This window comes from Cyanistes caeruleus, chromosome 9 (assembly GCF_971803275.1).
Source record: "Cyanistes caeruleus chromosome 9, bCyaCae1.hap1.1, whole genome shotgun sequence".
NCBI lineage: Eukaryota > Metazoa > Chordata > Aves > Passeriformes > Paridae > Cyanistes > Cyanistes caeruleus.
Genome location: NC_141709.1, coordinates 28,970,748 through 28,984,352, shown reverse-complemented (window position 1 = coordinate 28,984,352; position 13,605 = coordinate 28,970,748). Strand labels below are relative to the sequence as shown.

The following is a 13,605-nucleotide window of genomic DNA, read 5'->3' as shown; positions in this document are numbered from 1 at the left end:
GGTGTTGCTAAGTGATGGCAAGGTAGCCACCTGCCTTAGTGTTTACAGATCCCTGGTGCTCAAACAGAAGGAAATGAATAGCTTTATCTTCCATTAACTGCGTGCAAGGTGTTTATTCACTCTGGTCCTGAAAGTATCAAACATGTGCATCCCTTTTACTCCAGCTGGAATCTTCAGAGTTTTCCCTGGAATGGCAGCTGTTTATTCTGCCTGAGAATGCATCCTCCAAGTAATGTTGTATTACCCTATAGCTATGAGAGACAGTGCAGTCAGTTTGATGATTAAAAAAATACAGACTTAAAAAAAAGAACCAACAACCCAATCAAAAACCCGATATACAATCAAACTCCTTTTTATCACCTAATACAAAGGCAGAGAGGAGGTGGTATTTGTTTTGCTGTCTATAATGTCAGAATCCATGCAATAGCCCTCTTTATCTTTTCTCTCCTTTTTCTTTTTTTTTTAAACTACAGCGTATGTGGCTAAGAAGAATTGTAGCACTGATTTATTTTCTTACTGTATTTTTTGGGAAGGAAGCCGAGAATAAATCCAGACTATCAGATTTGCTAACTGTTCTGGGACTGTTATCAGGAAATAGGAGAAGTAGATCTTTCACTTCTTGTCTACTTATTTTATGGATATTTAAAAAAAATGATAAAGGTTTAATTGCCCTCATGCCACAGGTGAGTCTGCTGTGTTCTGCTAAAATCTGTCTGCTCAATAAAGTGCTTGTTCAAAATAATCTCTCAAAGGGAGATGCTGAGTGACTTTTGCAGCTGTGACTCATTGGATCTTCATTTTTTAAATCAAAATATTCCCAAGACATATTAATTTTAAGATCTCATGTATTAAATTCTTGATTAATAACAATAAGAGTATTGGTTTGACAGTGTGTCAAGGCTTGAGGGATTCATATAACCAATGTTCTCTCTTCAGAGCAAGAGGGATAGTTCATTTTTTCACAGAGAAGGACTTGGCAGAGACACAGGACTGGAACTAGAATCTGTCAGCTGAAAGAATGGAAGCTTTCCAGTGGTTCTCTCCCTGTGAGGGGAAGCAATTCCTGCAGTCAGGAACCCAGTCCCCCAAATGAATTGGTCTTCCCTTCATCCAAAGGATGTGGAGCACCTGTGTGTGTGCAGAGGAAGGGGCAGGGTTTTCAGGAATGAAATCTGCACTGGCATTGGTGATTGCTTCCTACTCCTAAAAAATGGGCCCTTCCTGAGTATCACAGTTCTGCCCAGTACAGGTGACCCTTTGAATTTGGAGCAGTTTCTAGCAGGGCCTTCTGACCCCAGAGAAGTTCTCTTCCAGAGTCAGGAGTGTGTCCTGTGTAAAGAAATGTCCTTTCTTGGGAGTCTTGGTGCCTTGGTTCTCAGCTTTGCCAGTCCCAAAGTGTCACTCAGTTCCCACAGGTAGCTGCAAAAATCCTGTAAGTTTAACTTTGCTCTTATGATTGAGCTCTTCATTCACTCTGAGTAATGAATGGGACAGAAAATTGTGTTTCTTTGTTCTGTTGTGTAATGAAAGAGAAAATTGTGCTTCCTTTACTAAACAACTGTTGCCAGAAATAGCACCTGACTATATTTTATCTGTCTCTTCTTCCTTACTATTATTTTACTACACTAAATGCAATTTTTTTTCCCCCTTTGGATTTCTTTCCGTCTTTTTGCCCTGAAGCTGCAAACAGCAAATTTTGTGAGTCATAGAAATGTTCTGAAACATCAAACTAAGTAGAAAGTGGAGAATGAGTTCTCAAAAGGTTGTGAATGTTGCTGACGTCAATCTCAGATTGAAATGAAGAAAGGAGATGTGGCTGGCAGATCCTGTGAGCAGGACTGTAAACACACTTATGCTAATTCTGTTGTTGGAGGAGAAATTGTGTTTTTATAAATGAAGGCAATAGGCCCAACTGAAGACTTAACAGGCATTCATCTTAGTAACTAGATGATCTTGAGCTTTCATACTTTATGCCGAAATTTGCCTTCAGCAGATTCAAATGAAATTGCTTGGAAGTGACTAAAATGAATGGCAGCATGCTTTCTGCTTTTTCAGCTTGTAATATAATTCAGTTTTCCAGCTCTGCTTGTGCAGAATTCCTCCTTCAAAGTGACATTGCAAAGTATGGGGTTTTCTAAAGAACAGAAGACTGTGATGAACCTATTTAGACATTTTTCTTGATTGTCTCTGTCAGAGAACAGAATTTTGGAAGTAGCAAGGAGTCATGAAAGTCAATATGCCTTATGAATTATTTTGATAACATGAAACATTTATCTTGTAGAAAGCTGTTAGTAATACTGTTTTTGAAGTTAAATACATGCAGATTGCATATCCATATTGATTTGATGGTACTATTGAAAGTTCCTATAGGTGTGGTGAGAAGAGTGCAAGAAATTACTAAAGAAAAGGGATGCTTTTTTTCGTGGAAACTACAGGGAAGTTATTTGTTGTTAGTTTATCAGTGCAGAATGTTTTTATGTGTGTGCATGTTTTGCCTTTGATGACTGCAGCAGTTCAAAACTGACAGATTACTGATGTACTTGTTGACTACTTTATCCTACCTCCATTCAGATGGTTCACTGGAAGCCTTGCATCCAGTTGTTAATTGTAAGTGCTGCAGTGATCACTCCTGATGTATTTTGACCAAAGGTATGTTTCCAGTGGTGAAATAGGAGTTAAATATGTTTAAGCCTTTTTCAAATCAAGCTGTCTTTTGGAGAGGATCTTACAGCAGCAGATATAATAGTGCCAGAGAGACAAAGTGAACTGAAGTGAGCCCCGAGGTATTGAAGGAGCAAGGTAATGTGATTGCTGGTTAACTGGATCAGGGCAGCAGAGGGAATGCCTCCACCAGGTATCTGTATTGCTGTGCTCAGGTGCCTTCCTGATGCTGTGAAGAACTTCTGACAGATTTCTGTGGGAAGTCAGTTTTCAGATTGGTAGCACAGCAGGTACCTGCGTATGAAATATTGCAGTCAAGGCCAGTACGGAAATAAACAAGAAATATCCCTTCAAAATTAGAGATTAAATACAGGCTGGATTTACCTGCAGGTAGCCAGCAGGAACTCAGTGGGAAGGTAATGAAGTGGGACTGTCTAGCTGGGCACTCGGTGCAAAATGTGGTTTTGCTTTGATGCTGAGGAGAGTGCAGGGGAAGGCGTTCTGGCTCTTGGAGAGCGTGCACACTGTTCTGTGAATAGAAATAACAAAGAAGAGCAGCCCCAGGGGTTGCTGCCAGCTCAGGGGATACCAGAGTGAGCCTTTCTCCACTCAGGCTTCAGTCACAGGCTCCTTCTGGAAGGGGAGGGTGCAAACTCCATCAATTTGTAGTCCTTTTTCTGCCATAACTTTTTGGTCACCACTGAAAGGAAAAAGTAGACAGTGATGACTGTCATAATAATGTGGCTGAAAATCTATCAGCCACTGAGATAGGACATAACATGTCTGATGTATGTGCTGACAGTAGAATTCTAAGGCTTCTGACCAAAAATTATAAGAGATCGTCTGGAAGTCACAGTACAATTTCATCAGCAGGAAGAGACCTGTGAGGGATGAGGTCCTTTAAATTACACCTATAGGGCTAAGAAAAAGTTTTAAATTGAGAGTCTGTGGGGAATAAAAAAGGGTCTGGGAATTTTCCTGTTTCTGCATGGAGGAGGAAGAGAGCTTTTTGTGTTTCAGCCATAGGAGTATTTTAGTATTGCAAAGGTAAACCACAAGCTGGTTTTTTGGCGCTTGGCTTCTAAGTTAGAAAAGTGTTTCCTCTGTTATGTTACTTATGTAAAGTTTTACATAATTATACTTCTCTGCAATTTTGTATCCATTTGCAGAAGCACCAATTTCTGATTGCTGTTTAGATCAGAAGCTTGTACTGTTCAGGACAGGATGCTGAAACACTTCAGCTGCTAATCTGAGCTGGCATGGTGATTTCTTTACCCCCTGGTGAGTCCTCTACCCCATGGTGAATGAGCACAGAGACAGAGAAGCATTTCTGTTTCCTGAAGCTTCCTGTTTCTGATTAACCAGCATAAAAATTAATATCTGCTGAATTGATGCTTATCAGAATTCCTAAACAACTCTTCTGCCTCCAGCAGTGACACTCGATTATGTTTCTCACTCCTAAGCCTCTTAGAGGTTTAGCATTTATGAATCCCCTCTAATACTTTGCTTGACACATTTGGTTAGGCATATGACAGTGATCAGCTGAGAGAAAAACAAGTCATCTCATCAAGTACAAATTGAGGCTTCTAGTAAGCAGAGTGGAGAGGAAAGCAAAGGTCTCCTGCTGTTTGAAGTCAGAACAGAGCAGGGCTGTTAAAATAACTGTAATGCATTTAATATAAAAACAGGCTGTATGTCCACCTCCCAGCCAGCTTCAGACAGTCCATCACAGCTGGTTTTGTGAGCAGTTGTAGGGGGGAGGCTGAGGACTGTGTGCACTGAAGAGAGGTGGTTCAGCTCTCACCTGGTGCCTCAGGATGCAGAGCACGCTGAGGGTGTGTATCTTACCCTTGATAGTGGTTCTGCAGCTAAACTGGGATAGAACCCAAACACAGGGCTCTGAGGGGCTGCCCACCCAGTGCCTCCTGGAATGCAGAGTGGGTGGTCTAGTGGGGAGGAGGCAGCCCTGGTGCTGATAGGGGTGGTGGCTTCTGCATCCCCTTGCTGCTCGCTTGCTCCTGACCCTCCTGCACAGAGAAATTCAGCAGAGGATGGAGGAGGTGCTGCTCAGCCAGCCTGGGTAACCTTTCAGCAGTGGCTTCAAAATGAAGGCTCCTAAGCATTCCTGCAATACCAATGATGTTAAAAAGTAGTTGGTATTGTAAGCAGGTGCATTCCAGCTCGGCATACCTTGACAATTTGTCAGCAGCCAGATGTTTAACTAGGTGGAGTAAGTGATGATTCAAAATACCATCATATAAATCTTGCAAATGGTACCACAGCTGAGCCTCTGGGTATGCCTGGTGAATTGTGATTTCTCAGAGGTTCTGTTTGATCAGAGACTGAGCTCTTCCTTTAACCCATGATTGGACCCCACAGAGACAGCAGGTATTGTGATGCATCACTAGTGACTAGTTTCAACAAATCAGTTAAGTGCTCCTTTGGAGCTACACAAAGCTGGTTGAAAATAGTTAAATGTTGGTGTTTGAATGGAAATTGTCCTAATATTGCTGTGAAATGGGGCTGCAGAAAGAAGCTTCCTGCAACTTCACAGTCTTGCTTTGGTATACATTTCAGCCAGCATATGGTATGCATTTTAACTGAACACATGGTGAACTAATTTGATTTGAGTTGATTGATTTTGATTACTGACATGAGGATATGCTAATGAGAAACAATTCAGCATGTCTAAAAGATTGTTTCAGTTTCTAGCACAGCTGATACATGTTTGTATCCTATGCATGAAAAGTAGGGGAGAAAATGATTTGAAATTTTTCTCAGTGGTTACTCTGTGGTGAGCAGGAGGAGACACATTACTCTGATTGCAACTTGACAACACATTATTCTGTCAGTACAAATTAGAATTAATTGAATATATCAAGCAAGGACAGGTGTAGTTTTTGCATCAGGAAATGGGCAATACTGGTATCTGTAAAAAACCTCAAGCCATTTTTTAGGAAAACTTCTGTGGATCAGGAGGTGAATCTAAAAAGTTTCAGTTGTTCACTAGAGGTGTGTGAGTCTAGACCAGCTCAGACCAATGTCTTTGAAATTGGTTTGTTAGTTTTTAATTTACTGGAGCCTGTTCAGTTTAGATGTTTGTGTACATGTTGCTTAGGGAGGAAAAAGTGGAGGATTTTCAGAGAAGGTGGATTATTGGATGAAACATCTCAAACCTGAGGCTAAATACTTTTACTTGTGAGCATTCAGTTATAGGTAGGAAGCCTTGCTGTTGTTTTGTGTGAGTATAAACCAGCCAGGGTATGAAGTGTTGCTCTCTGAAAAGAAATGGAACACCTTCCTTGCTGTATTTATTCCTCCCGTGCTCTCAAAAAGTCCTATCAGCTTCTGTAGATTGGGATCCTGCAGATGCTGAACAAACATGCATCACTCTAAATATACAACTTAAGACCAGTGGAGCTGGTTGTTCCACCCTTGTGAATATGGATTGAAGTTAGGATCTTTCCAAGTGGTCAGTAAATGAAGCTGGGTTGTAAGAAGTCAGGTGCTCTTCTTAGGGGAGACTTAGAATCATAGAGTTGGTGAGGTTGGAGCAAACCTCTAAGATGGGGTCCAGCTGTTCACCCAGCACTGCCAAGTCCACCACTAACCTGTTTCCCCAGCTGCCACACCACTTGTCTTTTTAATAGCCCCAAGGATGGTGACTCCACTGCTTCTGTGGACAGCCTGTGCCAGTGCCTGACCACCCTTCAGTGAAGAAATTTTTCCTGATATCCAATTTAAACCTCCTTTAAAACTGACACAACTTGAAGCCATTTTCCCTTGTTCTGTCAGTTTTTACCAGGGAACAGAGCCTGATCCCCAGCTGGCTACAACCTCCTTTCAGGGAGTTGTGGAGAGTGACAAGGTCCTCCCTGACTCTCCTCTCCAGGCTGAACACCCGCAGCTCCCTCAACTGCTCCTCATCACTTGTGCTCCTTCCCCAGCTCCATTGCTCTTCTCCAGACATGATTGATATCTAAGCCCCAGAGTGATTTCCACCCAGCCAAAAATACCCACTTCATCAAGGAGGTATAAAATGTTATTTATATAAGAACATTAAATGATAAGCCACCACATAATAATTGATAGCAACTGATCTGAGTGACTTATGCAAATAATCACTATAGACACAGCTGCTGCAGGAGAGGAAAAAAACCTGGGATGCTTTACAGCCTCTGTAAAGTCTCTGTGTGACGTTTCTCACACAGGACTTGAATAATCACACTGCCTGTGTGCAAGGTGAGCCATATAAATAACATTTATTTAAGTAAACAGTAGCCTCCTGTATTAAACCTGAATTGGAGGAGGGGAGCTAATGCTTCTTTTCCCCCTGCTGTAAGGTTCTGCAGTGGGGTCAAACCTTCTGCGTGGGCACAAAACTATTGCTGAGGGAGAAGGAATTCACAGGTGAGATAAGCCCACAAATGTCAGCGCTGCAGTTGTTTTGTCCCAGAGCAGCTCCAAGGTGATCACAGTTCTTCTTGCACTGTTGGCAGCACAGCTGGCAGTACTGCCAGTGAGGCTGCTTTGGGACTCAGGAGTTCTCTCACCTTTAGCACTGTGATGTGTGAGAGGAGGAGATGGCACCTCTGAGAAGCAGAAAGTCCCACTGATACATGACTTGTTGCTCTGTTGCTAAGTGGGGTGCTCTCCTTAGGTACGTGACACAACCTGGCTTTTCTGCTTTTGCTGTGTGTTTTGCAGGAGTGATTCATGGGATGTGAGCACAGTTGCTAAGATCAGGAAGAGGTTTGCTGGTATTTAATCTGCTCCTGTCAAGCAGCAGGGTGTATCTCCTCCTGGATGTAGCAGATGACAGCCTTGATGTATCCATGAGGCAGTTTGTATATGATATTTGGAAGGTATAGCTTGTCAGTTAACACCTGTCTTCATTCAGGTGGGTAAGCAGATGTGCATTAAAGGCAAATGAACTATATATATGAACCTGTGAAACCTAATTCTTTGTGGCCAAAACAATCTATATTTCAATGTAATATCTCAAATCTGTATTTCAGTATAAATGACTAGCCACCTCCAGCCTGGCATTTCTCCCCCCACCCCTTGTTTCTCTTATACATCAACTCTTCACTCCTTGAGAAGAACACTAACTAGTTCTGGAATGACTTTGTCATGTCTATCTATAGATGCCTGTCTCTCACTTGCCCCCAAAATTCAGGTCTTCTTTGGAATTGGACAGCTGGGGATAGAAGTAGATCCATGGCACTGGAAGTGGCCAGAAGTAATCCAGAAGTAAATAGAGGTAGGGAGGTGTTTAAGTAATTGGGAGGAAAATCCTTGCTGCTCAAAGGTCAATGAAGAGAGAAGTGTTCTCACAGAGATTCAGCAGGACTCCCAAAAGGCTTTGGCATGTGCCTTTGCCTCCCCTGCTTTAACACCCTGCGATGAGCTTTCTCTCCTCCTTTTCTGAGCTGCCCCTCCAGCACTGTCCATCTGCAGTGACAGGAGCCTGCTCTGTGACTGGCATGGTTTGTCACTGTTGAGCAAGTGAAGAAATGGAAGATCAGCTGCTAATCTCAGTTGAACTCAGACAAACCCAGAAAACCTCAGCTCCTACAGCAGCATACCTGGGAGCAAAATCCAGATCAGATGCTCTCTCTGAAGTTACACTGGAAAAATGTGCCCAGAAATTATTTTACTTTCAGATTGTGGGAACTATAATGAATTATGAATAACAAGCTGGTGACTCCTGTGAACAAAGAAATTCTGAGAAGTCCTGTGCTGGTTTATTGCAGCTTCCCACACAACAGGATGAATGAGTTTGCAGCAGGGAAAGTACAGGTCTGTGTTAAAGTATTCAATTTTGTGTTGAAAACACGAAGCTGGAAGGAACAATGGTATCCTGGTAACTTGTGATCCTAATCTTCCTTACAAGATTGTAAAACTGTTTACCCTGGTAGTTATCAAGTTAATATAGCACATTCTTTCTGAATTTCTTGTTTTCCTTTTTATTGCAACATTGCGTTTGCGAACTCTCTGATGTTATTTGATCCCTTCAGCAAATCAAATATGCTAATTAAAAGTATTTTTACTACTGTACCTAGTTGATTTTTTTCCTTTAGTTATTAATTTTCTTTGTTTTAACAATTCTGTTAGTACCTGAGAATTTTGACCTAAGCAGAGTCTAATTGGGACGCAATGTGAAGCCTGTGATTGTGTTTCTGTTTTCATTGGAATATTTCATTAATTGTATTTTCATCAATTCCTCCTAGAATCTGAGTATGTCTGCAAAATGGCTTTTTAGTAACCACATGGATGTTGAGGTGGTGACTGTTTGTAATTCTCAGTGCAGTCTGTGCACTGAAATCTGCATTACCATGCTATGAAATTGTCCAGCATTCAGATTATGTCACAAGCTGACAGAATGGAAAAGCTCCAAGAGGAGGATGCTGTTGTATGCTAGGAACATATGTCACGCAGCATCAAATCCTGACCTGAGTCTCTTGGATGCAGGAATCAAGTGCATCTTTGTCTTTGAATGTCTCAAGCTTTACCAGAGTTCTTTGTTACTCTGTGGCTGCTGGTTTTAGCCAAACCCCTGGAAGGGACAGAAGAAACAAAGATGTAAAAACCAACCAAACAAGAACCTCAACAACCAAAAAAACCCCAACCCACCAGCAGATGTAGAGGTCTATGACTACCAAAATAACTAATGGAGGTGTTTTCCCTGTCCTTAAGAATTTATATAATGAAATGGGTACAAGTCTCAGACCTAGTGAGATGAACTGGACTTCTTTGGCCTTACTGAGTGTGAAAAGATAATATCACTTTATCATCTGCAGTTTCTAAGTACCTTGGGAATTGCAGATTTAGAGTCATTCAAGCTTGAAGGAGAGACTGCCTGAAGACCTGCTGGTCTCTGTCACAGATGAAGAGACCTGTCCCCTGCCCAAGGAAGCTGCTTGCTTTGTTTTTTCTGAAACAAGCCTTGTAATATCCTGGGGTGATTTTTGTACTTAATGCACCCAAATACAGCTCATCTTTCCAATGGTTTGTAAGCCAGCCTTCCCATCATCTTTTTTGCTGTTCTTTTGACTCATTTCAGTTTGTCCCTTGTTTGACATGTTATGAGGTGTCTCCTTCCCTGAAGTGACAGATTCCATTTCCTCCAGAAAAGTCCCAGTCTATTTCCAGTTTCATCCCTCCCATTTTCTTTCATGGGCACAGAGATAAATGTCTTTGTTTGCCAGGTGCACCCTGAATACCTGCTGTTTTTCTTCTTTCCACACAAAAATGCCACCTCTACCGAGGGGGCATGAGTGGAGGTTGGTTATGTTTACATCTCATTTCAGGAGATTGCAGCTCGCCTGCTCACTAATTAAAAGGAGGAAAACATGTTGCCTGTTCTTATCTAAGAGTTTTTTTATAGCATTTGCTGCCTGTTGATGTAACTGCCCTAATGAATGCAGGGTGATTTGATGTATCATTAGTGATGTGGAAGGACAGTATCAGATTAGAACAGAGTGTTTATTCTTTATCATCTAGTACTTATTGCCTGACTGTTTGACTCCAGGAACAGTACATAGCATGGATGAAACTTTGCTGCATATTTACTTTTGCCTTATTTAATGAGGATAACTAGAATCTAGGAAATTTTTAGTCACTAAGCATCAGGAAGGCTGGCAGAAAGAACTGTTTGACTGTTGCAAAGACTCCTTGTTGAGGATTAGACTATAGGATTCCTTTCTCTTGGCTGGAGGTGTTGGCAAGAGATGAGCTCTGATGTTACCACACAGTTTGCTAAAAAGGCCTGGCTGAGGTTGAGAGTTATGGGACCTCTCAGTTTGTCCTGGTAGGACAGGGATGAAGTCTTCCACTTCCCCTCCAGGCTCCATATGAAGAACTAGCAAAAGAACACATGTAAACAGTTTTGGATATTATTGTGGCATTCATAACTTTTCAGCTGACTTGGAAGATGTAAAGAAAAGCTGTGGTCAAGGGAAATTACTTCCCTTGGGGAAAACAGATAAAGTAGATCTTGGTGCCATGTGAAGAGAGACTTGTTTTTTCCTTTCAGTTCTTTGTATTAATATTATTGGTGCTTTAAATGGGGACATATTCCGTTCTCTGAACTCTGTTGTTCTGGCAGTGGTGTTTGTGATATGAGCATAGCAATGAAACAGCAACTGTTCCCTGAAGGACCAGGAATCACTGCCTGCAGGACAGGCAGATATTGTCACTGCCTGAATCTTGGGATAAAGCACCAGGGTAAGCTCCAGACAGCCAACACCAAAGCTTCCCTTGCTGCTCTGAAGCCTCCAAAATTGTGTTGGGTTATAATTCTTTGATGTCAGAATAAGGCAAAGTAGCAGCAGGCAGAAAGTGCAACTAATTTAATTGTAATTTCATAATGTTTTGAAGCAGTTATGCTGTTGCTGAAGTCATGTCCCCTTTGTGAAAATGTCTTTAGCTCACTGGCAGATCTAATTCTGCTCACTTATGCTTTGCTCCAACGTTTGCTTTTGCACCCTTTCAGTCCAGAGAAGTGATTTGAGCTGGGGTGGGACAAAAATCAAGTCCTAAGAGCCCTTTTTTTTATCTTTGTTACAGTAAATAATGTGTGTTGCTCCAAACATCAACTTGTTGCACTTCTCCAGAGACATCACTCAGCTGCACATGAAAGCAGAGCACAGTCTGCCCAGAGGTTACTGCTTGCTAGGGAGGCTGCTTGCATTTGATAAATATTTCAGTGTGTGTTTTTCCCAGTGTAACACTACTAATTCATTCCTAAACTGGGAGGTGTTTCCAGAAGTGCGAGTGAATGGAGTGTATTTCAGCTCCCTTTGCTAAACTGAGCCAGGGGTCCAGTCTGATTTCAATTTTCTGCTGGCAGAGGGCCTGGGTGATTCAGGAAGCAGTATAATGCATGAACTTGTGCTTGTATTGTGCCTGATACTATGATTGCTTCAATTACAAATGGTCTGATAGACCTTTGCTGGGTAATGCTGCAGTTTCCCTATTTTATGAAGCTATATTAATATAAAATTGGTAGAATATAATGAAGGCTGATGCCCCCGTATTTTTGTTGATCTGTAAAGCATTGCACACATTTAGTGTTCTGTACAAATATGATCTCATGCTGTTTTTGTTGCTCCTAGGATTTCTATTAGCTTCAAATAAGACAGTTCGGAGTTTTTTTACAGACTCCTTTCCTTGGTCTGTGTTTTGGGAAACAGATCATATGGAAAATGCTATGTCTTGTGTTCCTCTTATCTAGACATTTAGTCCTATTTGAGAGAAGTCAGGACCTGCATATGCAGGATTCTTTTCTGAGGTCACTGGATGCAGACAGGACCGTACAATTCTTCAGGACTTAGTTTATATCAATCCCCAAGTGGCATCTCCCCAAATTTGAGCAGAACTGAGTGTGTTTAAGTAAAAGCAACAGGGCTGTGCTTGGGAGCCTGACCAAAGCCCCACTGGTGTGCATGGCTGGGGACAGGTGAACCTGGAGGCATGGAGCAGCATATTGCTTTTTCATAATGCCAACAACATGTTTTCTTCAGCTGGGAAATCTGCTGTCATTTTCCTCTGTCTTTCTGAAAAGGTGAACATGAAGAAGTGCTTTTCATCAGGGAGGTTTGAGCCACTCGGGCCCTTGTTGTGCCCACTAGCCAAAGGCAGTTTGGGGCTTAGCAGGAGCAGGGAGGTGATGAATTGGTCATTAAAAATAAAAATACCAAAAAGCAAATCATCTCACACATGTATCGACAAGTATTTGGTCATGGCTCTCTTTCCAAATGGGAAAGAGAAAGGAGCATCCCCACAAGGGTGTGTGAACTTAAAACAGAGCTCAAAAGGACCTCACACCTAGAAACACATCAGCTGTAACCACTTCTGTCCCGAGGTGCTTCCTGGGCTGCCTTGGGAGCTGCCTGCACAACAAAACTTCTCTTTTGACGTCTTATTTGTGTGGTTATAATAGAAAACATCATGGTGAATGGTAGAAGATTATTTTCTTTGTCTTGTGCTATTACTGAGCATCATCACGCATGTACTGTTGTGGCTGACAAAGCACTTCAATTCTAAGCTTCTATTTTAAGATGCTTAGGACTACTCCAAAATAGCTGTTCTTTAGCTGAAAGTCTTCCTTTATATTCTTAGCAGAGATGTGGGTTTACTTGGAGAGCTTCAAATTTCATTTGATTTTTTTTTTTTTTTTACATTTCTTGTGAATTTAAACATGTCACCAATATATCAAACCTATTTATTACATTGCTTTTCAAAGTATGTGCACATTTCTGTCAAACAAAAACACATGAGAGACAGGAATCTATGTTTCTGCTAATTCTAGCATTTAGAAAATGTATTTCAAAATCCACTGAAGTGAGATACGCACTTTTTTCTTTTCCTTTTTATTTACCTTCTGGTTTATGTGGTTCAGATTGCTCTTGGATTTTGCTGTCTTTAAGCTTTCATTCTGCCTTATTGAATGCTAGAACCTTCTTCATATTTTTGTTTAATGCTCACCTGAATACAGCAGGCTTTTTTCCTGATTTGGGAGGTAATAAAATGAAAAATTGCTCATCAACTCTTAATTTCCACCAAATCTTGAAAAATTACACATTGGGATTTTAAAGGCCTTTAAAGAATATCATATTTTCTTTTTATTGACATGTTGTGGTTTATATAAATTAAGCCTGATTATTTTATTTTTGTCTTGCTACTTCCCTTCAAATTAAAACACATTTTCTTGCCTCATGGTTGTAATTCAATTTGGTATTTTAATCTCAAATTTATAATAGACAGCTTCCCAGAATTTCTGAGCACTTTGTCTTGGAATTGACCCTCTTGACATAATGTCTCTAGGGGATTCTTGTGAAGCATGAGGCTCGGATTTAGCCTTAATCCACTCCTAAATAAGATGAAATCTCCCCTTGATAAGAACCAGCCCTCGGAGGGATGCTCCTAGCAGAGTACCAA

General features: G+C 41.2%; 1 protein-coding gene and 1 long non-coding RNA gene across 8 annotated transcripts in view; both read left to right on the top strand.

Annotated features, from left to right (window-relative positions):
- The window catches only part of RAB3B (RAB3B, member RAS oncogene family), a 50,788-nt gene that overhangs the window by 19,725 nt on the left and 17,458 nt on the right, over positions 1-13,605 (top strand). For 3 of the 7 annotated variants that reach the window (XM_086842152.1, XM_086842157.1, XM_086842153.1), the window contains one exon: positions 474-683. The exons of the other annotated variants lie outside the window; for them this stretch is intronic. In XM_086842152.1, the coding sequence (XP_086698278.1) occupies positions 474-683 (210 nt within the window). The remainder of the gene's footprint in view (positions 1-473; positions 684-13,605) is intronic. 7 annotated transcript variants of the gene reach the window in all.
- Positions 7,369-8,717, top strand: LOC147651740 (uncharacterized). The gene is made up of 3 exons (XR_015273892.1): positions 7,369-7,561; positions 7,841-7,924; positions 8,418-8,717. It is a non-coding gene; the product is annotated as an uncharacterized LOC147651740 (long non-coding RNA).